The following is a 26,247-nucleotide window of genomic DNA, read 5'->3' on the forward strand; positions in this document are numbered from 1 at the left end:
CCCCCTCTGGTGCTTATCCCATGTACATCTGTGGCTCCAAACAGCAGAGAGCCACAAGCAGCCGGAGCCTCCCATTGTGCTGTCCTGACCTGACTCACTCTGGATCCGTCTGTCTGAACCTGGACACTAAAAGACAAAGACAGCACCTGAGGAGAAACCTGGAGAGATCCCACCCATGAGAGACATGGGAGGGAAGGAGAAGAAGATTTTGGTGATCGCAAACGTCCCAAACTACCAGGGGTAAGATCTCGAAAGGGTTTCTTGCACGCCAGCAGCGACAACCGTGCAAACTGGCATTGTTGATCCGCATACAGTGAATATTTGTGTTATTCTTCAGAAGTGCAAAGCAAATCTTAAACCTGCGTAATGAGCATGTTTTGAATTCTAACACCACTTCTGCTCTGGTGTCAGTTACAGTGGAGTGTGAGGTGACACCCGGTGCACAGATTTACTGCACTAACACTCTGCTAATCTTTGAATTTAAATAATGTCTGCCAGAAAAAAAAGTATTTTCCTTTCATGTATTCTTCTTAGAATGCTGAAAATGTTCAAATGTTAAAGACCACCAAAACAAAAACATCTTAAAAAGTTTGATTTCCTTCTCTGAACTTCGAAATCTGCCGAAAAGAGGCCTCGTGTTTCACACTGTCTCTGCTCTGTCATGGAAATGTTTGTGCAATAGCTTCATAAATTAGGAAGAAAACAATGAATCTGTTCAAATAAACTGAACAGTGAGAAATAAATTCCAAAGTCGATTCAAATATAATTTTGTTGAGGACTAAAATAAGTGCTATGCTTTGTTCTTGGCCAAATGGAAAAGTAGGTTGGATCAAAGTTCTACAGTTACACTCTTCTGCCGAGGTTGCCGAGTTGTTGTCAGCGTGAAGGATTGGAGGGGCTGCAGGGGTTCCCAATATGTCTGTCGGGTGTGTACATCTGTGCACACTGCACAACATGTGTGTTTACATGTGAGCACTCGTGTGTTGGGTTTGCAGAGCTTGTGCATTTTGTGAGAAAGGTGTTCGGCACTTGTGTGATCTTTTTTATCCGTGCCAATGTATATGACACTCAGAGAGCAGAATGTCAGGGGCTCGGTAACAATCTGGCCCAGATCTCAGAGAACATCGTCAGTCCAACATTTTTCAATCTGAGAGCGGTGGTGATGATTCGCTGATCAGGACCTGGATTCAGTCGCGATGAAAGCTGCAACTAGCTGGCAGCTTAGACAGGAGGGAATGTGGCGTTTAGACAGAGAGAAATAAACCTGTTGATCACTTGATACGTCCTGCACTTCATTTTAATATGATGCCTCATAATTTGAAAAGTGGCTGCGCTCACTCGAGTATCCTCTCTAATGAAGGAGTGCAGGCTGGGAAACACGTTCAGTATTTCCAGAGTGAGTTTGCAGCTGCAGAGAATTTAAATATCTGAAGGCGTCTTCAAAACATTTGAAAATGTATTTAAACTTCATATTCATTTCCCTGATGTGCAGCAACAGAGCCATTCAGTGGGATCATAATGTTCTGTACTATTCTCTTCCCCTCTCCATTCTCATGCACACTCAGACACCTCCCCTGCATTCCTATGGTTTAAAGGCTTTGATGACTGTTTCCATGCAACTACTAAACCCGGAGGGCAGAGGCCCCTGAGAGAGCGATAGCACCCTGGGGTGAAGACTGTCCATTCTAGGTCGCCCCTCCTACTCAGACCATCTGGGACGAGGTCCTCTGTCCCGGCCTGATAGTTAAAAAAGGCCCCTAATCTGCCCTGTTGCTGTTTCTGTACCACGCTCACACATAGCAAGCAAACCCCCAGCAAAGCCAGGCACTGGATCACATATATGCATAAGTATGTAATGTATAGATGGATGCACGCACACAACAGAAGCAAACAGACATGCAGCAGACCGTGTGTCTCCCTTCACCACTTGCTCTTATCTTTGCTGCCGAGCGACGCCGTCCGTCTACCTAACAGCAGATAAACAGAGCAGAGGCTGAGATGCTTCACTTCAGAATGTGCCACGTTAAATGTCGACTGGATGACTCAGCGTGTGAAATTCAAGTTTGGCTGAGTTATTGCAGAGAAGCCTGAATCCTGACCTCTTTCTGCCGCGCATCAAATCCAAAAGTCTCACATTTACACGTTTTCACCATCTCCGCTTACGAAGACACAGAGTCTCATAAGGAAGGAAGGCAACACTCGCGCTGCGAACAGCTGACGATAACGAAAGAAGAGTGGAATTGTGTAAGATGACTTCTCGCTAAACTGCAATTTCTATTTCTACATGTGTTAAATACACAAGATAGAAATGTGTATCTTAGGCTTAGGAGCCGCGTGAAGGCAGCTGTCGCGGTGAAGGGCTCTGACGGTTTCTGAGTCGAGCTCCAGGGTCTTCAACCCGCTAGCATCGCTAACTGTCCGGGAAAAATTAGGAAATGAGATGGACTGACGTTTCTGAGCAGTGTCCCAATCCCTGGGATTTTTAACATGTGAGTTGAAGCGTGATACAAACATGTCAGCATCAGATGTTTCGGTCTTTATCCGCCGCCATTATCTCTGTGAAAAACTGCAATGAATCCTGGGATTTGTCTGGAAACAGCTCCGGTCTGTGGCTTTAACAACTTCACACGACACAGGGACTAGAATCATATTGTGATTTGGAGCGCTTTGTTGTTTCTCTGACATGACATGGTCGACATTTATCCAAACGTAATTATATATTTCTGAATTTAAATTAGATAATTGATGCTTCTCAATAATCTAATAATTCCAGAAACGTGGCTAAAAATATCTTGTCCGTATCCAAAACATTATTTTTAAATACAAATAGAGAAATACAGACGGATCTGTGATCTTCCACAGTTTTAATACATTGTTAAGGTAGAAATTAAACTTGGATCGAGAAGAAGAAGAGAAGCTTTTCTATTTGAAAAAGTTTCTTAAACGCTTTGTTGCTCCAGCACCATTTTTTAATCCTGTAATTACAAGTGACACGAATGAATGTTGTATCGTCAGCTGCTGCTACCGTCTGTCAGCGTGTCTCTGTCTTTAAGAGTCCTCATTGTCCTCCAGCTCGTACGTCCAACTATTATCCCCCCACAATAAACCCACAGCTATGTATAGACCCTGATATTTGGCCTCAGTCCTGGACATGGAGAAATCATTTGACCGCACATTAAACATCATAATGGTGTCTCCTTCTTGTAGCATTATCATCATCATCATCAAAACCCGTCGCGTGTGAACCCCGACAGCTCGGACTTCAGGATATCTGACGCCCGCCTGCAGGTTTTTCCAGTTACAGCTTCAAATGTGATTTTTACATCTTTAATCACTTTGCTCTTGTGGCACATTTGGCATTTAAGTGAAGGATTTGCACGATGCCAACCGTCCCCCTATTCTTCATTCATCTAAACATACACTCGTGAACTCACACCGTCCTCTGGGTCCTTCATGATTCATGGCCACTTTGAGAGTTATGAGACACATGCAGTTCTTCCTATCGGTTACGCAGGAGGATTATGATGGAGAAGACGGACAGGAACCTCCCTGCTGTTTTATAGCTGGGGGGGGGATTACCGAGGGCCGCCAAGCAAAGTAAACATACACAAACTACAGCATTGCTCGGGCGGTGACACGCTTATGTAACGGCTGGTTAAAGCAACAACTGCAATGGGTCAAACTATGTGAAAGCATCTATCTGTTCAGCTTTAAGTCCTTTCTGCCTGGCAGCCAGCTCTAATGGTTTTTCACCAGTGGAGCTTTTCCATTTCTGGTGATGGCGTCCCCCGTGACCCTCGCCCCCGTATGCTGCACTATAAAGAGCAACCAAAATAAAACCCTTTAAAGTGAACGACCTGGGGTCAACAAGTCTGCAGCAGGGCACCTGGTGCTCTCCAGGGCCGTGAGACATCTCAGCCCCGGCCAACAGCGTCACAACAGGCAGGAGGAGCGTTCTTGGAAGGTCATAGTTAAAGGAACAGACCGGGTGGTGGTCGGGTCAAACAACTGTGGTGTCGGAAATACATGAATTAAAATAGAAAACTGTAAAGATAAATATGCAGTAAAAATGCATGTAAGAAATCAGAGGGATCACGAAGAGCGGTCCCTTTGAACGTGAAATCATTGATGCATTCATTTTCCTGCGGCAATATGTCGGGGAAATTCACATTCAGTGAACAAGATAATTATAATACAAATTATAATTGTAATTACAAATATAATTATAATTTGGCACAGCTGAGTCTAGTTGGCTAATGACTCTCCCTGGATCAAAAAGGAAGCAGGAGAGCTGCCACAGAGGAGCGAACAGAGAATACAGAGACTGGACAGAGAGTTAAAGTTAGTAGAATTTATGTTTTTGTCATTTCTCAAATAGAAATATTGAAACCGGAATGGTTTGTCTCTGGCTGTTGTTGGGAGACCAACGTCGTCTGCCACAACTTCCTCTCAGGAAGAATAAAAAAGCAGTCTGCTGTAGAAACAGAGACAAAGACCGCAAAGACTCAAATGTGATTTAAAAACATACCAGTGTCAGAAGCACATAACCAGATGTTCCCCTTCTGGACTGTGGGTTTTATTAGACTGCTCCAGTTTCCTCCTACAAAGATTATTAAAATCAAATAAATAATCAAATAATGATCTAATCTCAGTTTCTTTTACTTTATTACTCGTTTCAAACAATAATGATAATAATAATTATTATTATTATTATAATAATAACAACATCAATAATAATAATAATAATTAATGATATAATTTCTAAAATGCACCTTTTAACCAACAATACGATTCGTTGTGTAAATTAGTCTGCACAGTTGTTGCGTCTGCAGCCTGAACCTGGTCATTAATGACCTGGAGAGGAAAAAAGTAAAAAACCAAATATAGACATTGTCGTTCTGCCAACAGTTAACCACCAAACGTTAAAAGGCCGACATAAGGAGCAGGGACAGGTGCTTCCCTGACCGCTCTCTTGGCTTCAGCACTCCAGTTGAAATCCAACACTTAGAACACCCCCTGATGCTGAGGAACAGCCCCGGTGGATTTATGCCGTCTGCATCAGAGGACTGAAACTACAGCCATTCTCTGACCTCAGTAATTGTCAAGCATCGGTGGGGCATCTACACTGCAGAGGTATAAATATCCGCAGTGATCTCCCATGACTGCCCCCAGAGGCTCAACAGGTAGTGCGCAGCAGAAAGCCAGCTGTCTCCAGCAGGCGTCAGCTAGGATTTCTGCACCACATCATCAGCCGTCCCATTTGGACGTGAGGCACTGCTGCTGCTGCTGCTGCTGCTGCTGCTGCTGCACGGATCAAAGCAGATGGAGTGCATCGCTTTCACCGCTAATTCAGCCTTGAGCATCACAGTTCTATATCAGCCGGACTGTGCTCGCTCCTTTAATATCACTGGTTATCAGTATTTCTACAATATCGTATTATTCACAAAAATTAAAAATTTCCCTGGAAAACCTGTGAAAATGCCCGCGTCACATTCTTCCACCAAGTTTTGTAGAAGTTTTTACAATCCTGCAAACAACAAAGAAAGAAATCTGTGAAGAAACAAGCAAAGGCACAAACTCTTTGGCTGGTGATGAATCATTCCAACAGTCGATTTGATCCATAGTTCACAACTGTTGGACCGTGACGATAATTGAAAGTTTAACTTAAATAAATGTTTGTTGTGATTTCAGGTCAGACAAGAAGACTCATTGTAACGAGTCTGTTTCTGCGAAGAAGAATGTAAAACTCCTGCCGTCAGCGGTTCCACCACCGATACCCATGTCCCCCATCGTAGAGAAGATGGAGGGGCTGAAGGCCATCCGTAACCGCAGCAACAGCCTGCGTCTGGGTCGACTGGCCTTCTACCGCCACCTGGAGAAGGTGGAGACCATGCGCTGCTTCTGGGAGCTCAAACACGTGGAGCTGGAGGGAGGAAACCACCAGGTAACGTGCACTGCTTTCATTCCTCCTCCCTCATCATCCACAGGGAGCCACAACGCTCACTATCATAACTCAAGTAGAGGATTAGATGAACCCTTGACCCTTGACTTGACCTTCTCCACTGACCTCTGCCCCCCCCCCGCCCCCTGCAGACGGTTTTAACTTCATCTTTTCTTTCATCTGAATCTGTTTACTGATCTGGATCCACAGCAAAATGGGACAGTGGTGACAACACAACCTCCTAATTCCTCATCTACCTATTCAAGAGCTGCCACATTAATAATTTTGTTGAATTTTAAAGTCCGTACAGTTCAACTTGTATTCATGGGGGTGAGACTGAGTGAGGGTGACAGTAGGATGTTTGGAACTTGGTGAAGGACACACACAGATGTAGCTGCCACAAGATGACGCTCTGAGCCAGAGACTCACTATATGAACCCATGTTGATGTCAGTGAGCAACAAGAGACAACGTGAGACTTTAATTTCAGAAAAACATCCCTGCACCTGAAGTGAACTACTCAATACAAACTTTTAAATAATAATCTAAAGACGTTTATATTTTGGATATCATGACACATGAGCTGCAAGGAACCAGCAGAAACACTTCAATTTTATTTTTAAGTCATTTTACATTTAAACAGCCTTAAGTTTATGTCATGGTAAAGTTAATCTATAGATTGAAAACTTTAATACAACTACTGCATGTGAGGTGTTTGCATGATGAATATGTTCTTATACTTCTTGATGTTTCTGAAGTGACCACCAGGCGGCGCCAGAGGTTTTTTTTTTTAATTTATGAGGCACCTAATGGAATTTAATGTGCTCAGTCAATCACACTGCAGTTTCATCTGTTCTCCACCGTCCAGCCACGTCCACTTACTGCTCTTTGTACTGCAGCTGGGAAATGTTGAGCATCAGACGCAGATCCATCAGATCCATTAAATATTTTCCTACTGGGGGTCCTGCTCTGAAACCTCTGTGACCCCTGAACCCTCCTCCTCCTCCTCCTCCTCCTCCTTCTCCTCCTCCTCCTCCAGCTGCTGTCTGTTAAATCAAACTTCATCACACTGTCAGGAGCATTTTTCAACTACCTGCTAAAAATGTCCTCCTGTTTTACAACCGTAAAATTACAACGACCTGCAACGATCCCTCACCTTGTTGCAGAGGGACAGTGGAAACAATCCAGTTTATATTCATCTAACTGGTTTAATACAATTTGTAATATTTTTGTAACATGTTTTTTGTCAATGGGAGGAAACCACCATGAAACCACACACCATGTTTCCTCAAGAGATGATGATGATGATGATGATGCAAGCAGTGCTTCAAACTGTGACAGGTTAGGTAATGCACTGGGAGGCCTCTGATCTGTGAGTGCAGTGGTCAGATCCCACTGTCTGCTATGAATCATCAGCCCCATGAAGACACGTTCTTGTTGCTCACATTAATGGAGCAGATCTGCACAGGTTTGTTTTTCTCAGATTCAGTGAATGTCCCCTTTCCTTGACTCTGTCTCACCAGGATCACTCCTGTGAAACAGCCTCTTCAGCACTTGTCTCGTTTTCACCTGCGCCGCATGCGGCTGCACAAGAGATAAACTTAGCTCAGCACACATGCAGGTGTTTGTTTTCAAGCGTGCGTGCCTCTCTGTGCTTCTTTGCCACTGCATGCATCTACAGTGATGCATGCACACAAATGTGCCTGTGTGAGAGAGAGAGAGAGAGAGAGACAGAGAGAGGGACAGAAAGAGAGAGAGAGAGAGACCTGACAGATATACTTAGGAGTGTTGCATGCATGAAGTGCTGTGTGTGGAGTTAAAGGACACCACCGGGGTCTCACTAACATGCCTGCAGCAGCAGCAGGCATCTGATTCTGCATACAGCGACGACACTCTGAACCCAACACCACCTGTCCCCATCTCGTCTCAGAGAAGGCATGTCCTCTCCTTTTAGGTCCCGTGGTGAGAGGCAGGGAAGAAGTCGGGTGGCTGGGTAAATGGGCGGCAGGGTGGGCAAGGTGGCCTGACAGCAGAGAGGCCCTCTTCTCGCTTGGGTCCGTGGTGAGCGAGAGGTTGAAGATTCAGTACAGAACTATAGGATTTGAATAATCAACACCGGCCGTCTCACCCCATGTCAACAACTTGTTGCCCGGCACCTGAGACACCCTCGCCAGCCAGGCTGAGATAAGGCAGACGGCCCGGACAGGTGGACGACAGGGGACAGGGAGAGCAGGGCGTCCATCATGGAGAACTTCCTGAGGGATAAAGATGTTTGGATTTTAGGCAGCATGTGTCTGGTGGCCACTTTCCTGTGGCGACGGCTGTGGACATTATTTTCTGTAAAGAAGAAGAAGAAGGAGAGGAGCACACCGCCAGACGCTCAGGTAACGACAGGGAGCGAGGAGGTCAGTGCACCTGGGAACAGGCCTCAGGTGATTTCAGTCTGCATGAAGCAGGAAAGGATGGAAATGATGTGAAGAATCAACACGTGGTTGTTGATGGTGCTCGGTTTTCATCTTGTGGATCGTGGGAGAGGCCGAGCTGCAGGCCTGCAGGAACAGGAAATGTGTGTTAACACACTGTCACCAGCACTGATGCTGTCTCACCGCCAGACCGATGCAGGCCACTTTTCTTATGATTTCGATTTACGCCAATCGAATCATGTTTCTCCTCTTTAGTTGTTTGTTAGGGAGCAGGGAATATAGAAAGAAACTGGTTTTCAGAAAGAAGTCCAGTAGAAATCCAAGTGACCAAGAGTTAGTTTGGATCCAGGTATTCAAAAGAAGGTTAAACATTACAGCTAAAGGCCAGTCCCGCTATTTATTTCTGCTCTAGATCTTATTCGAATTAAAAACTGGTGCAGATTTGAGTCATGACACTGTGTCGTCCGAGCTTTTTACCCGACAAACAGGTTTTTCTTCACTTTCAGTAAAATGAGTTGCCGAATTAGAATTAATTAAATCAAAGCTTAAAGGTACAGTGTGTAGAATTGTGTGACATCTAGTGTTGAAGTGTCATGTTGCAGCTGAACACCCCTCACCTCACCCTCTCCTTCCAAAAAAAAGAACCTGTGGTAGACTTTAATCGTCATAAAAACTCCGAAGGTGTTTAGTTTGTCCAGTCTGGACTAATGTAAAAAACATGGCGGCCTCCGTAGAGAGGGTCCCCTCCATGTAAATATAAAGTATTTGAATATAAAAGGTCTTTTCTGGGGTAAAGAAAACTACAATTCATAGAATTTAGTGAAAACATCATGAGGATTGTGCAGCACTGGAAGACATGAGTGTTATCTGACTGCTTTCTGGACAAGACAAGAAAAGACAAGAGACATCAGTAAAAATAATAAACAATTGCAATTTAAACACAAGGGAATAAAAAAGGTGAACACAATAGAGATCATATACACAGTGTAACCAGGTTGCACGGATAGGAATTAGAGTAAAACTATAAATAATAGAGTTGGACTAATTACATTTTCTGCATTCAAACCTTTTGTGACAAAGCTTTTTGATGCACGTGAGACATCTTTGAGTTTGGAAAGAAGAGCCACACACTTGTCATTAGCAGGGACATCGAAATTCAATCCAGTTCCAACCAGCCGAGCCGGTTCCCTCTACACTACACACACTGAGTCTGTACAAACCACGTTATCGTGTTAACAGAATCCAACAGGAAGTGACTCCTCGTAAAAGTGTGGGAGCTTTTCAGCATTTACAGCCTGTCAGTGTCAGCTCAGTGTCTTTATCACGCTCAGTGTGGTCGTCTCTGCTGACAGACGACACATCAGATTTATAACTAATCCTTTTTACTGCGGTTGAGCCACGTCCGGGCGTGTGTGTTTAGCAACAGATGCTTAATAAAAGCGAAGACGTGAAAGAATGAAATCAACAGATAAAGATAAGATCGTCGTTTATGCGTCCCACAACAGGGAAATTCAAGGTTAAAAGATTCAACTGCAGTAACAGTCTGAAGATAAAATGTAGTTCAGAAAAGGTTTTAGTAACAGGTTTTAAAGTTTTCAGGAGGTTCAAACAAAAGCTGAAACCCGGAGCAGGTGAGATCTGGTTCTGAAACAAACCGGTTTCTCGTCTAAGTCACTTTTCAGTAATTATATGTCACTAATGCTAAAATCCATGAGCTGAATTATATGTCAGAGTATCTTTAGTCCCAGTGTGAGAATGTCCTTCTTTAAAATTAGGTTTACAGAAAAATAACAGTTTATACTGAAAAGTGAAATTAAATAAAAGGAATCAAAAATTCACTTTTCTCAGATTTTCTCATTTTAAACCTCAACAAAGCTCAACAGTCAACTTCTGAAACCAAAGTTAAATTCATCTGAAGCTGATTTTTAATTGGATTCACACCAATTAACTCATAAATATCAGTTCCCTACAGATAGCAGTTTTTTTTTTTCCATTAATTATTCCCTGGTAAATTGTTAAAAATGTCAAACGTGTAATTGGTTCTTTCTTGGCCGCTTTGCAGAAATCTGTTGTGTAGTTTTTGTGTAATCACAAACACACCACTACACTGGTCTGAACACACAACCTCCTTGGTGAAGGTAATTTACTGTTGCTCTGAAATCAACGTGTCATATTTTAGGATTCAATATTCAAATATGGATTCAGATTTTTAAACAGATTAGAGATGTATAATTTATGTTCCTGCATATATACACTGATTGTTATGGGTTTTTAAAAAATTTATTTTGCTTCAAAGTGGATTTATGAGACATAATATTAATATAATGAGTAAAAAAGTATTTGCTTTAAGTGCTTTTACAGTTTTATTTCTGGAATAGTTGATGCAATAAATATAATTGCACAGTTCTTTCCGATACATCTAGTTAAACCGGTGTGAATAATATTTTCTCTCTATTATTATGAAACCAAGTTGAGCTTAAGTTAATTAATACAAAAACAGCATCTTGAGGACCCAGAGGAAGACGTTCATGTGTCCGTCTCACACACCAGAGACAAACTGGGATCAAACTAATGGTTTTTCTTCTGCGGCTCGTTCAGAGGAAATCTGAAGCTCGTGTTAATGCGAGTGAACAAGACTAATGTGAGAAGAGCTTCTCCCGCCTCACATTCTCACACCCACATAGCTCAGACCAAATTAGCACACAAACAAACAGGGGAGGGACACAACAACAGACACACAAAGACACACTTTCTCTTTTCTAGTTTAAAGATAAACGTAAGACTATTCTGAACGTAAAAAATTGCTTCATACAGATTGAAACCTTTTATTCACGTCATCGGTTTATGTAACTATAATTCTGTTTCTCCTCAGCTATTAAAAACAATAATTCCTAATTTAATAAAAAAGTTATCATTGAACACAATGTAGATCTGGACAAGCAGCTGTTTATTCAAGATAAAAATATAGTTTGGATTTTATAGTTTCAGATAAAGATTAAATTAAAATCACACACAAAAACATCACATTCAATATTTCAGATCTTTGTAAATTTAATTAAAAACTTTGTCATGTTCCTCTCGACTCCTGTTTCCAGCCTCTCTCACTTTTACACGTTCTATATTACACATTCGACTCTAAACCCTTTTGTCTTTGTGACTGAAGTGTGTGTTTCCTCGTCTTCAGTTCATCACCTGAGCGTCACCCACCTGCTCCTATTTTCCTCATCACTCGTCTTTCTCTGTGCTGTTTGTCTTCGTGTCTCTGTGCTGTTTGTCTTCGTGTCTGTTCCCTGCAGTGTGTACGCTTCTAACTTATCGTCCTCAGCAGTAAAACATGTTGGGTCATTGATTTTAAGTGATTTATGTTCTGTATGAACCGAACCATCCGTGTGTCAACAGCAGCTCAGCGTGTTCATCTCTTTACGGTTTACTTCCACCATGATAATGCTGCTGCACGTCAGAAACCCAGAGTCGTGTCGCTGCAGAACGTGTTTGTGATGTGATGGAACCGATCTGCAGAGATGATGCTGCAGTCGTGTGAATGTGAAGCAGAAGCTCAGAGGAAAGTTTCCAACATGTCGTGGGATCCTTGACTTTAAGAACTGAGGCGGAGGAACTGCCCACAGTTGTTAATGGGATGTTCCTAATAAAGTGAGACACGCTAATGAAGTGTAGATCAATTAGTTTATGCTTTGGGAACTTGATGTACTGTGCACATGCTTAGTGATACTGTCTCAAAGCTTCATGTCTTAAATTCAGTATAATTATTAGTATAGTTTATGATATATACTGTGTCTTTGGTCTTATTAGAGTGGAAAAGCAGTAGAAGCAGTATAACATATACCGGAGAAAACACCTGGAAACCTTTTCAATTCTGAAAATAACAAGGATCTAACCTACATGTGACTCCCACTGACTCCTCTCCTGCTCCCTGTTTCGCCCTCTTGTCTCTCTCTGGTATGAGGACTCCAGGGGAATGTGATGTTTGCGCCTGGACTCCTCCGGCCTCTCGGCTGGTGTCCACTTTCAGGCGTTTGCATTTCTCATTACCAGCTCGGTGCTGATACGTAGCGGTGGGGTACACACCGGCAGTGTGTGTGTGGGGAGATGTTCAACATTACTGGTGTTATAATGATCGTAAATGGTGTGTGTCCCCCCGATGTAAAGGTTTCCAGCAGCAGATAGAGATAAATAGAAAGTTGTGTTCAGACAGGAAGAAGTGAACCTCAACACTTTTTAACACCTTCACCTCAGAGACTGTAGTTTTGTATCTGTTCCACAGAAGTGTGTTGCTGTGTGGCGTGTAGTGTGACTGACTGACACGTTGTGTTTATGATCCGACACCTGACATGTTAATCCTTCACATGTTGGATGTATGATGTGTTCGTTTCCTGTCGATCAGCAGGAGTCTCTGGTCCTCTCCTGTCATCTAGTGGTAGCTAAACAGAAGTGCATTGTCCCTAGAATTATAATAACATAAACTCTGCTCATAGTTTTGTCTAACTAATCATAAATACAATTTTAATTATTTATTAATTTAATTATTTTTTAGCATTTTCACTGAGTCGATCCATCACATATAACATTTATCAGACTTGTAAAGCTTCATGATTGGATTAAAACGAATTTCATAATTTATAAAGTAACAAAAAGTTAAAAAAAAACATGTATGAATGTGATAGTTGATGCTTTAATGTATAAACCACGTTATAACTCATTTTAAATTACTTCATAACGAGCTGGGCTGCTTGTCTCTTTCCATGTTATTATACCAACATATATTCAATATACACAGTTATTATATATTGAAGTTCCAAAAATATGTTAATATACATATTTGATTCATTGATCTATAAGTTTTTAGTCAATATAATTCTGTGGTATTGGTTTGTTTCCCTCAGCGAGCTCAGGTCACAGTCCTGCCTTTAACATTTCACTTGGTCCTGAAGTTGTGTTAACAGCTTTCACTTTGTATTTCATTTGCTTCATTAGAGTAACAAACCCTAAATCGAAATTATTCTCCTCGAGCTGAAAGTCGACACCATGCGACTGTGCTGACGCTGAGAGAAACGAGATCCTCTCCTCAGACTCTCCTCTGAGCTCGGCTGGTTTTTCTGTGGCTGTGTTTTGAGGCGGTGGGATTGACGGTCATTCCGCCGGGTCAGAGGTCAACATCTCTCCTGATACACAACACTGACAGAGAGAGAGAGAGAGAGAGAGAGAGGAGCTTATGTAACATATTTACAGGCTGTGTCCTATATATTTATACACACAGACACACACACACACAGTATCAGCACCTCTTGTCCATTAAAGGAATGTTTCAGCGTCCGGCCGAGGTCACAGCAGCAGCGGCACAACGAGTGTTATCGCTGCAGCTGAACTGAGAAAGAACAGACTGTCATCAGCTCGTGGTGACACGACTGTTTGTCAGATCGAAAAAATGCAGCAGGTGGAATTGCAGCGATAACGCGTGGCCTTCTTTCCATTGTCATGTAGCTGCACAGCCACCGGAAACAAGCGACTCCCTCTATAACACTGCATGTTGCCAAGCAAATTAAAACTTCGGCTGCTATGCGTGATGGGAAAATGTGTGTAAACATTTAAATACATTTCTATTTCATGTGCAGCGTAGATACGCGGGTGGAGTCCCATTTATTTGCTTTGATAATACAGTGAATCACACGAATGACAAGTCACTGCAGGATGAACGAGTTTTTCCACATTTACACGTGATGGTGTGAGACAGAAAAGAACTTGAACCAGTTTAATATCAGAGGCTTTATTTTTCCATCACGTTTAGGGAACACTGTGTGACTTTTAGAGCGCCCCCTACAGCCAAACGTGGTGATCAGTTCTATTGGGCTGCCACCGAAACAAATCCAACAAACTTGATTTAGAATCTTCTCACTTGAATCAAGCTGCTGTGTTAATGTAAGTTGACTAACAGGCTTTGTAAGATAACAAGGACCCTCTGAATGAAGCCATTTTATTTTCTGAGCCTTATCTGGTGCTGGTCGCCTGTTGCAGCCGGTTTCGCAAGTTAATCCAGACGTTATGTCTCCCACCCGAAAAAACAATTCCTTTCTGAGGAAGGTGTTCTTTCCGTCACAGGAGATATGTCGTCTTTCCAGCATTTCTGATTGTTCAACAATCTGACTTTACTGGAAAAGCTCCCGTGGAAATTGCCCGGGAGGCCTGAACAACCTGTACTGGTTCGGAGGAGGAGCGGCTCTGCTCCGGGCTGCCTCCAGATGTCTGAGCTCCTCAAACCTCTGAGGCTCCAACGCTCTGCGGAGGAAAACCATTTCGCTCAAAGATAGATTTGAATAAAATTATTTTTGGTCTCTGTGAGGCGAGGGTGATGTGAGTCATGAGGATGGAATGGTGATTCCTTTGTGGGCAGGGATGCCAATTCAGAGAGGGAAACCCTGGATGATTCAGGGGCTCCAGGGCCGGAACATGCCAGAGATCAGAGGGCCGTCACTGAGCTGTTTGTCACGGGGGCCAAAATTTCTAGTCTATTACGAGGTCCCCCACATGGTCTGTCTGATTCGAGGAGCAGACGGGTTCAGGAGCCGGAGTATCATTAAAGTTCTATACAATGAAACACAAAGATTAAATTAGATTAAATAAAGTTAGATATAAATTATATTAGTTAAAGTTAAGTTAAGTCAAAACTACAATGGCAGAGAGTGTGTTCTGCTCAGGCCCCAGATTTTTCTTGATCTATACCACATCTTTTCGCCACCTTTCATGGTAATTAGTAGTTTTTACGTAATCGTGCAAACAAACAAACTAATTAACTACCAAACGTCACTTTGCAGAGCTAATGAAATAAAATAAAATGCCTTGAATCCTCAAAAGCCTGAGAAACATGGATCTTCAGTTTATTCTTAACTAATCTACAAAAGAGGAACAAAAACGTTGACTCCCTAAAAACCCAGCACCACTCAAAGTATTTAGAAATATGTAGTTAACCTCAGCGTGTTGGTCGTTAATTACTTTCTGCTTCTGCCTTCATGTCAGCGTGTTGCTGCCACGCCACAGTGTGATTAAATGTGGACTCACAGCAGCGGCCGCATGTTTGTCACGTTTGTCGCATGTCACACAGTCTATTATTGTGTCTGTGGCCCAAAGCTGGTTTCATCCGTGTTGTTCAGCCCATCGTGCCGCAGTGATGACGGATTACTGGACACTCACTAGAATAAGCATTATGTATTGTCTGCGTCTTTGCTGAGAAACTCTATACGTGTCCAGAGCGGCCCGGCGGCGTCATTCCTCGACTCTCTGCTCCGATACCACGCCGCCTCTCGTCTTTCCAAGTAACCTTCTCTGACGGGGGATTTCAGAGATTGTTCCGCTGGGTACAGTTAAACCTCACTCTGCCCTCTGACCTCCACACTAGACATCGACCAATCAAACGGCACCGTGGTAATGTCCTCATCCATCTTAACGGCTCACTGCTGTATCGGTCCCCTGATGTAGTGGTTGTGGTTTAATACGTGGGGAGTCTCCATCACAGACTTTATATAAAGATGGAAGATGATGAAACCAGTTGAACTCCAAACAGTGGACGACTGATGGTTGAGTCTTCCTCTGGATGTTCACTGTTTACACCAGAAGCCCCAAACTACTGACCTCAAGAGGCTACTTTGTGCAAGATGGCGGCTCCACTTTAAAATATATTTAAGGTTCATCTGTAGGAAGTGGACACATGACGTCCATCTTTAATGGTGTGTGGGAAAGACGTGTTTCTGCTGAATACATTGTTTTATCCTAATTATAGGTGGACTGCACCTTTAAATCTCTGACAGGCCATGGAAAACAAAAGCCATGTCATGATGTTTACAAACCAGGTTGGAGTAAACTGGTCCTCCTCAATCCGATCCCCAGTGGAACATCTTTCCATCGTGCGCGCTCCGCTCTGCCTGCGCTCACATAGTGTTCTCTTTCATTCTCACCTTAGCTGCTAAATGGTCACTTGGGGAAACACAGTGTTAAACCCGACAGCTGACAAGCTGTCCGTCCATGGGAACACGGCTCGGGACATACAGGGTACAGGTCAGGTTTTTCCAGTGTTGACAGATGGGTGCCAGTATACAGTATAGACGCCGGCTCTTCGTCACCCATGGATTCTGCAGATACTGCTGCAGCGAGACGTGGACAAGTCTGAGGTCGGCGCTCGCAGTCAGACACGTCTCTAAAAGTGTCAAACGTTCGTGTCTGGTCACGAATATGAACGTATATGTGTCAGTATCTGGGTGTTTATCTGTGTCAGTTTGTTCGCTTTAATTCTTCACAACACATGTGCAGCAAGTTTCCTCTCCCACAATCCCCTTCTCCTCCTGTATCAACAGTTCTTAGATGTCACTGGCATCACCTGTTTCCTGTTTTCTTCCGTTGTCTGCTGTTGAGCGGACCGTGCAGGAGCCTATATTAAGAAACCTCTTTCCAAAACATGGACTCTAAATAAAACCAAAACATTTTTAAACTCCTCAGAGCACCTGAACTTTTACTAAGCTTTGTACCCAAGTTTTAAAGTACTAACCCTCGACATGTTATCCGTAATTAAATATAAAATCCAACATGGAAGCAATACAAATAATTCTGTAATGCTAACAAAACAATGAGCAAACTCACTAGAGACAGTAAATCATTGAGGGAATTAAAGTTATTAAAGTTATTTAATTAAAGGAATTAAAAAGACAAAGAAAAATTATTTTCATCATAAATCTAATTTCAAAAACAATAACAAATGTTTATGTTAAATTATAATAGAACATTTAACTATTCAATATATCAGGTTATGCAAATTTACACCATTACAATTATAAATCAAATGTGCAGTTATTGAAATAAGTTTTTCTTGTCTATGGAAATGATTGGAAATTATGCAACATTCTGCTGAAACCTCCTCTGGGTTACTCAAGGGAACCAACTGCTCCTTTTACAAGCTTCAGAAATACCCACGATGCTTGTGTCTTTAACCTACGTCCAAGTGGTTCACAAAGCTTCTGGGGCCGTGCGCCTGCTTGCACCTGTCACCCAACTTCCTATTGTGAAACAGCTTGAAAACCATATACCTCCACATAGGATCTGGAACCTAGATCCATGTTTAGTAACGGAGACTGAACACTTACACAGCTCCACCTCCTGAAACTGTCCTCGAGTTCTTCATCATCAGAAATGAGGACCTGGTGTTCTTGTTTATTGGCTGCACATTTTATTTGTCTTACTTTCTTTTCACGGCGTCATATTTCAGCCCTGGATTCTTGGGATTCTGACACCTGACTGAAGGGCTTTTGAAGTGTCTCAAATGTCACATAGCGATCCTCTCCAGCATCTCGCCCTAACCCCCAACAATCCCCAACTGCACACCCGAGCCCTCAGCTCTTATCACTGGCCCCTCGGTGCCTGACGTCCAAAGGGGGCTGCACTTTAATTTGTTGGATAGCCATTTGCTATTCTTAAACCTCAACTCTGTGGCTCTTGTGTTGGCGGAGACGTCTCTGTTCTCCCTGCAAGTCTTTTCTTCTGCCTGCAGCCATCTCCTGTAATATGTTTTTTTCTCTAGTTTCCATCAGACCTGCATGAAAGTGAATGGACTTCATTAGTGAAGGAAAGATTTTTGCTATTTGTCTTCTGTGAACCAGCCATGAGCTCCAGTCTGGTCAACTCGTTAGCCAGGGTTTACGATCCAAACCCTCTCCATGGTCAGAAACCCGGTGGACGGAAGTCCTCTTTTAACGGGTACCAAGCTTCTTCATCTTCCTCTTCTCATGATGCCGCCCTGCACTGCATGGAGAGCCGCATGGACTCCCTGAGCTCTCAGATGGAGCGCTTGCTCAACATGCAGCAAACTGTCTTGACCCGGCTGGACAGTCTGTCCCAGGATGTCAGGGGCATGGGTCAGGATCTGGCCTCCATGCGTGAAGAGGGCCACGGCGGAAGGCGGGAGTCAGGGGTGGAGGTAACGTGCAGGGAGCTGCATGGCGCAGTGGAGAGGGCCAGCGAGCGGATTGAGAGTCATGGACACCGGCTGGACGGGGTGGAGAAGCTGGTGGAGGGCACCCAGCAGGTGATCAACTTCATCGGGGAGGTGGTGAAGAACTCCAGGCTGGTGGAGCTGCTCTTCAAACAGCCTGGAAACAATGCAAGCAAGAAGGTGAGAGCTTCAAGGTGCAAAGGTGCGAGAACAACCTGAAAAACCACACCGTCTTTCCACCTACTTGTGTCTTCACTTTCCTTTTTTCATCTCCAGCATTTGAGGGAAGCGTAACGCAATATTCCCACAGTGCTTCTAACACCGTGCGCCATGTCGTTAATGGCAGCATAGTGAGGAGTCTGATTGCATTGCGATCATTGCAGCAGATGCATTAAGTGCTGTATTAAAGGTTGCAAATGGCGTCCTCCTGGTGGAATTCTGACCTGTGTGCTACGGCATCTTAATGGCTTATGCTGAAGTCTGAAGGATTTTGTGGTTAAAACACACCAAGCACATCTTTAAGTGTTTTTTAAATTTCTTTTTTTTTACGCTGACACTCACTCCTCTTGGTTCTGATACGGCTCCTTGTTGAGCTATTCTTAGTCCTCCTGTACTTCAACAAGCCGCTGTCTGTAAATTTAAGTAGTCAGGCCGGTTATCTTATCCAAAACCAAGTCTCTATCTGCTCTTAGCCTGACCTGTTCGGAATAAGCGACAGTACTGCAGGACTCGTGCACATGTATGTAACATGTTGTCTATGTTTGTTATTCTGAAGAATCCATCGAGGATGGTTTTGTAGTTTTTACAACAACAGTTTGCAGTGTGTGTGTGAGTGTGTTTGTGAGTGTGTGAGTGTGTGAGTGTGTGAGTGTGTGTGAGTGTGTGTGTGTGTGTGTGAGTGCACACTTACACACTTGAATAATGCTGATTCAGAAGCTGTTTTCATCAGTCGGGGTGTGAGTCAAAGTAAACCGCTTCTGACCCAGAGAGATCACAAGAGGCTTTTATCCATATTCCTCTTGTATCACGTTCTTTACTCACTGTCCACTACATCTGGCACCAAAACTGTTTCCTGTGTCGTGTGGAACGTCGTCTGCTACGTGACCTTTCCTCGGTCTTGCCGAGGAAGGCATCCGTCCCCCAGAACATCACGCTTGAGTTACGGAGCAACCCTAGAAACAGCAACAAACAGTTTGGCTTGTTGTCGGACTATTGTGCAAATGGAAATATCCAGTATATATAACTGTGCTGCTGCCATTAGAAATCAGACTCCTGACTACAGAACCCCACAAATCACTTCACCAGACTGTTTGACAAGTGATAAAAGAATCGCTGAAGATGAGACTTTGATACCTCGTGCGAGTTGAGGAGATGTATTGTGAAGTATTAATTTAGCCTGAACTCCTCTTTTGTATTTGTAGGTGACATATAAAATATATGTACTGAATGTATTTGTTTCTTCTTTCTTCAAAAAGGCAAAGGATGAGAAGGATAAAGCCAAACTGAGCCAGAAGGGTCTGAAGGCCCAGAAGAAGAGGAAGCCCCAAGATTCGTCAGGTAGGTCACTCGCCTGAGTTTATTCACGTTACATAGAAAATATAAACAGTTCATCACATTACAGTCTAAATCTTTTATCCATATTGAGTCTGACTGATGAGGAGTTTTGAGGCCAATGTCAATGAAATAAATAAAAAACTTGAATTCACTAGACATGAAAACTTCCACCAAGTTTCATGGAAATCCGTCCGGTACTTTTTGTATAATCCTGCTGACAAACAAACAAATGAACAAACGCAAATGAAACCAAAGCAAAGGTTTTCATGTGGAAGCTGATAAACGCTTGTATGTTCCAGATTCAGTCGCCCTGAACGAGCCTGTGCTGCAGGAACAGGTGGAAAAGCTCAACAGGCAGAACGCTGAGCATTCTCATGTGAACGCAGAGGCTGAGGCCCAGAGAGGAGACGACAGAGGCAGCGGAGGAAGACGACAGGAGCCGGGGGAGCTGATCCTGGATGGACCTCACACCTCGGCCTCACAGTCAGGGGAGAGGCAGACGACCACTGAGGGGAGAGAGGAGGAAGAGGAGGGGGAGGAGGATGTCTTTGAGGACTCCGAGCCGGGAGACGAAGAGGAAAAGGGAGAAAACGCTAGAGCAGAACCAGCTGGGAAAGTGGAGGATGATGGGAAGAAAAGGCACAAAGTAGACGCAGAGGAGTCAGAAAAGGCCCCGAGTGTCATCGCAGACATTTGCAAGAAGCCTCTCGTACAACAGGAGAGGTATTTTTCTACAGAATCCCTTTGTTCACACTGGATCATGTTAATTATTTCATTTATTCCAATTTAATCTGAGAAAAATGAGAAGAAAATCTATATTTTTATTCCTGTGTATATGTGCAGCTCTGAGGAGGTCGGGGATGTGGCCACCTGCAGCAAGCGTCGCGTCACGGAGGAAGACCTGGTGAAGGACGACCTCAAAAAGAGTAAGGTGGAAAACGCAGACGGAGAGGCGGCGGTGGAGAAGGGCGAGCAGCAGGAAGTCAAATCAGACGAAGCAAAGCCGGAGCAGGAAGAGGAGGCGAAAGACTCGGAGCGGACAGTGGAAGAATTCATTATCGGTAAGTCATGACTTTGAATGTACGGCAACAATCAGGGCCAATCTGGGAAAGTTTGGGGGGGGTGAAAGTTTCTTTATTTTGAAATTTAGGTCTAACTTAAGTTTGACAAATCCTGCTGGTTTTGAACTTTGAACTAGAAAGTGACAGATGCGTTAAATACTTATATACTTTGATTAGTGTGTAAGACGATTTGCAAATAATTCAAATAAAATTCATATTAAAATACAAGATCTTTAGTAACCAGGAGGAATTTATTCACTTTGTAGGTATAGGCCTCAGTATTTATAACATTTCGGCTCTAGTTTTGTTCCTCATGAATTTTTATCGTGCAGCAGCGTCTCTGTGCAGACTGATCACACTTGTTAGCTGGTGACATTTGACTTTTCTCTCCCTGGAAGCAGATCCAGGGTCGGATCAAGCGTCAGTAACGTGTCAGGTAGCAGAGCAGATAATGAGGCGTCGGCCCGCTGCTATTTTCATCCACTTTGTTTCCGGGGGCCGAGGCCTCGTCCTCAATCTCTGTTCTCGCTCCAAACTCAGCAACTTCCTCTTTTCATCCTGTGTTGTTTCTTCAGACTCCAGTCCTCCGCCGTTGGCCCCGTTCGAACATTGCATCGTGACGCCCAAACCCCATCAGATAGGCACCTATTACACCATCAACAGGGATGAAGTCCTGGGAGGGTGAGTGATGAGGAAACCACAGAATGTTTATTTTCATTTCACACTTGGACACTTCGCTCTCCTCTAATGAAATAACAGAGGATGTCACACGCTTAATCATTTTTTCCAAGACCCTTTTTATTGCCCCCCTAAAGTGGATTGAGAGCCTCGGGGGAAATAGCAGACCTCTGTGATGCAATAGCTCGCTGCTAAATCCTGCCTCTCCAACTGGAGATTACTGCTCGGCACGCAAGCACATTTCTAAAATTACTGACATAATGGCACAACAGAGGCCTTATTACTGTACGACTGACGGGGCCTGTTATAACACTCTGTGCATACGGGCTGCAACTAATGATTATTTTTATTATTCATTTTTATTGTGTGGTCAGTAAAAGAAAAGCAAATCATTCTTTAATTCTAGGACCTCTCTTCTTCCTCTCTGCTTCTTGTGTCCATCTTTGTGTTTGACTCATGACAGGTCTTTGCTCTTTTCTCCTCAGGGGACGTTTCGGACAGGTCCACAAGTGCACAGAGAACTCGTCGGGTCTGACATTGGCCGCCAAGATCATCAAAGCGAGGAGCCAGAAAGAGAAGGTGCAGTGACTATGTCTGTTTGGACATCTGCTGCTCTAGTTCATTTGATAGCCTCCATTTTTACTAACTGTCCCTGCATCTTCTTTATCTTCTCCTCTTCTTGCTACATGCGGCTGATGTTAGATGATTTCATGGTGATGCTCACAGCTAAATTTTAGCCAAAACAACTAATCCTCACCTTTGGTAGAACCATGCATGGCTTGAAAAAACAAGAATTCCTCCCTCCTATCAAACTCTGAAGTGATCCCACGCACAAAAACAGTGTTCTTCATGTATTAACTGGTCTGTGTGTTTGTTTCCTCAGGAGGTGGTCAGGAACGAGATCCAGGTGATGAACCAGCTGAACCACGCCAACCTCATCCAGCTGTACGCTGCCTTCGAGTCACGCCACGACATCATCCTGGTCATGGAATAGTACGTCTGGATTTGTGCGCGTTACTACGACAGAGTTTTAAATCTCTACAGGTGTAAATACCTACGTGTGCTTCTGTTTGTGCCGCAGTGTGGAGGGGGGGGAGCTGTTCGACCGCATCATCGACGAGAACTACAACCTGACGGAGCTGGACACGGTGCTGTTCATACGGCAGATCTGTGAGGGACTGCAGTACATGCACAAGATGTACATCCTGCACCTCGACCTCAAGGTAAACCTGCTTCAACATTAGATCTTCTCACAATGCAACCAGTATTTAAAAATGTATACATATATTTATGCTCTATATCCCACTATCCTGTCAATCTATTATTTTTATGGAAAGTGTAGAATCACAGTGCAGTGTTGTGCCAATACTCGTCACAGTTAAATACAAGTGACACAAATAATAATAAACACTTGATGATGACGCTACACGTTTTTCATAAATATCTCTGCATCGTTTCTAGAGACATTCACAAAGATTCGATAAAGTGGGGAAACTAATCCTGGATCTGACAGCTTTATTTAATCCATTCCAGATTTAATGGGTTCTTTTCGTCTGGTTTCTTTAATATTTCTGTTTAATCCTGCTGACACCCAGTGACAGGAATAAAAATGTATCCTCATCGGCTTGGTAAACAGCATTTTAACTGAATTGTATTTGTTTCTTTATATATATTCCTCTCTTCTGTTCTCATTCAGCCAGAGAACATTCTCTGTGTGAGCAGAGCCACTAACAAGATAAAGATCATTGACTTCGGTCTGGCCCGGAGGTAAAAGCATCTTTCTTTCTTTCTTTTTCTCCTCACCATTGATAACGGTCTCTTCTCAGACATGTGTCTCACGGTTCTGTTGTTGTGTCTGTCTCAGGTATAAACCCAGGGAGAAGCTCAAGGTCAACTTTGGAACGCCGGAATTCTTGGCCCCTGAAGTCATCAACTACGAGTTTGTTTCATTTCCCACCGACATGTGGAGCCTGGGTGTCATCACATACATGCTGTACGTGCTCAGACACACACACACACACACACACAGTATAAAGACACCAGCAGCAGTCTGACCCCTGACCTTGTTTCCTTTCAGGCTCAGTGGTTTGTCTCCGTTTCTTGGGGACGACGACAACGAGACGCTGAACAACATCCTGGCCTGTCAGTGGAACTTTGAGGAGGAGGAGTTCACGGACATCTCAGACGAGGCCAAAGACTTCATCACACGTCTGCTGGTGAAGAGCAAGAGCTGGAGGATGAGCGCCGCAGAGTCGCTCAGACACCCGTGGCTGTCGGACCGCAGTCTGCACCATCGACTGAATCAGAAGGTGAAGATGACGTCCGGCCTCATTCACTCACACAGATTCATTTTGAAATCACCGTCATGGTCCCACACATGACTCCTGCCACCTTGTACTACTACTAATAGTAGTAGTACTGGTAGAATATGACAGTTATTTTTATCTGTGTATTAATTCAAAAACTGATTCTCTCTGCAGAAAAACAAGTGCCACTCCACACACACTCCATCACCAGAGAGCTCAGCAGGTGAGACCAGCATTTCCTTTCTGTAGCTAAACAACCTGTTAATCACATGAATTCATCTCTAACTTCACAAACCGTCCTCCTGTCTCCCTCCTCAGAAACACTGTGAGGCTCCCAGCATGCCTTTCAACAATGAAGGCGCCCTATGAGCCCGACACCGGACCAATGCTGCTGTACCCGTATGGCTAGTCAAAAAAAAAAAAAACTACTCTCTGCCTCGCGTCCTTGTGTTAGCTTTGTCCTGCAGCTTAATGTTCAGGCCTGGGAAAAAGACTTTTGTTTCTTTGTCATCGCTGCCATGGAGACACAGAGGGTCTGCCAGCAGGGTCACTGTCCTGCAGAGTCCACGACTTCACACAAGATGAGCTCTGATGCTCTGCGGTGCCTTGTTGAGGTAAAAGAAGGACTAGTATTAGAGACTGAAGGCCGGCGTCACTCGTCGCTTCTGCAGCGAGCTTCATGTTTGTCTGCAGAGGTAAAGAAAAATCCTCCCACCGACAGTGATGCGTTTGTCTTGTCGTCCTGGTTTGTTGCATGCTTTGCACCTTTTGGCCTATTTCTCCGAGAACTATAGACTGAATTATTTAAATCATGTATTTTTGTGGATACAGATTTCTTTCTTTCTTTTAATTTACAAGTCTTATTTAAACATTTTACTCATCCTCAAACATAAGCTAACAATACACACGGAGCTTGGCTGGAGTTGATTAATTTATTTTGTATATAGCAGCACTGCCTCATATCTCAGAGCCACTTTCAGAAGTTTCCAGCCGACGCTCACCGATGGATTCTGTTCGTGTTCATGCCGCTCGCTCGCCTGTGCTTCTGCAGTTTGGAGTAGCCCTGTCACCTTCCATGAAGGCACAACGAACAACAGAATACTACCTATGACTGATTCACGTTTATGACCGAAGTAGATTCTTATGCTTTTATGTATTTACTGGTTCAACACCAGACTGTACTTGAAGTGCAAAGCTTTTATTTGTGTTTTATTTTTGATTTCACTTTTTGTTACGTGTTCACTCACAGCTCAGATCGATGGAGATTCAACCACAGTGCTTGTGTGTCTCTCGGTGCTTTATTGTCCCGCTCTTTCTAAGACGCAGGAAGTTGGATGAATATTCTCCACTCAGTCGGCGGCGGCTCCGGTTGGCAGTGGAAAAGCTTTGTGATTTATTTGAATGATTGTTTATTTGAATTCATGGTATTTTTTTTCATGGTTTTCTTGAGTAATGAGATGAATCAATGTAGAATATAAAGAATATGAATAAATAAAGCACACCCGACAATAATTCAGTGTTTCTCACATCACTGTCAATAAATAACAGGACCTGAGTGTGATATCTGTGTGACCGTTTAAAAAGCTAAACTAAAGGTTTTGTAAATATATGTGGGTACAAGGCACATGCCTGCTGCGTTTGAGTCATATTCCTACACATCCACATTCTCAAATGCCACGAAGAGTTAGACAATAAAAGGGCAATATATATATATATATATATATATTGCCCTTTTATATTCAATGGGCTTTTTGCCTCCAGAATAAAAGCGTGAAATATGTTTTTTTCCTCCATAAAACCAGTATTATAAAATGGCCAATAGAGGGCCTCACACTCAATTCTAAATCCCATGTCTATGACCAGTTTCATTTTCCATCTATCTACAAAATGTCATAATTACACAATACACTAGTTTAATGAACAACATTTACATTTACACCGAAATTATTCAAGATAAGATCAACTTTGTTGGTCTGCATGTCACAGCAGCAGGAGTAAAAGTGAGGAAGATATAGATAGAAGAAAAATCTATCTATTGTAAGGTACAGTTATGATTGTACAGACTTAAAGGAAAGTATGAAATTCTGGTATCAATATAAACATTGTGTGTATAAAGTTACTAATTTACAATGAGCAGCATACATATGGAATAATATAGTTGCTTTATGTATATATATGCATATACATATTTATATAAAATAATTATAATTACATTGATTATCTGATTCATGAGATGTTCTGTGAGAATCTCCGTATTAATGCTGATTAATGCCAGAAATGATCAATGCAGCACAACT

General features: G+C 43.2%; 1 protein-coding gene across 3 annotated transcripts; it reads left to right on the plus strand.

Annotated features, from left to right (window-relative positions):
- The first annotated feature begins 38 nt into the window (after positions 1 to 38).
- On the plus strand, positions 39 to 25,462 carry mylk4b (myosin light chain kinase family, member 4b). Of its 3 annotated transcripts, XM_069521218.1 has the most exons (14): positions 39 to 240; positions 5,692 to 5,944; positions 19,827 to 19,908; positions 20,205 to 20,628; positions 20,749 to 20,966; positions 21,542 to 21,647; positions 22,130 to 22,223; positions 22,528 to 22,637; positions 22,726 to 22,867; positions 23,341 to 23,411; positions 23,509 to 23,637; positions 23,722 to 23,953; positions 24,125 to 24,173; positions 24,269 to 25,462. In XM_069521218.1, the coding sequence occupies exons 1-14, from the start codon at positions 176 to 178 to the stop codon at positions 24,277 to 24,279; spliced, it is 1,986 nt and encodes a 661-aa protein (XP_069377319.1). In that variant the 5' UTR covers positions 39 to 175; the 3' UTR covers positions 24,280 to 25,462. The 3 variants fall into 3 exon arrangements, with proteins under 3 accessions (XP_069377319.1, XP_069377330.1, XP_069377308.1); XM_069521229.1 differs by lacking the exons at positions 39 to 240; positions 5,692 to 5,944 and adding an exon at positions 7,778 to 8,324; XM_069521207.1 differs by lacking the exons at positions 39 to 240; positions 5,692 to 5,944 and adding an exon at positions 17,172 to 18,531.
- Positions 25,463 to 26,247: the final 785 nt, after the last annotated feature.

Source organism: Paralichthys olivaceus, chromosome 3 (genome assembly GCF_024713975.1).
Source record: "Paralichthys olivaceus isolate ysfri-2021 chromosome 3, ASM2471397v2, whole genome shotgun sequence".
Lineage (NCBI taxonomy): Eukaryota > Metazoa > Chordata > Actinopteri > Pleuronectiformes > Paralichthyidae > Paralichthys > Paralichthys olivaceus.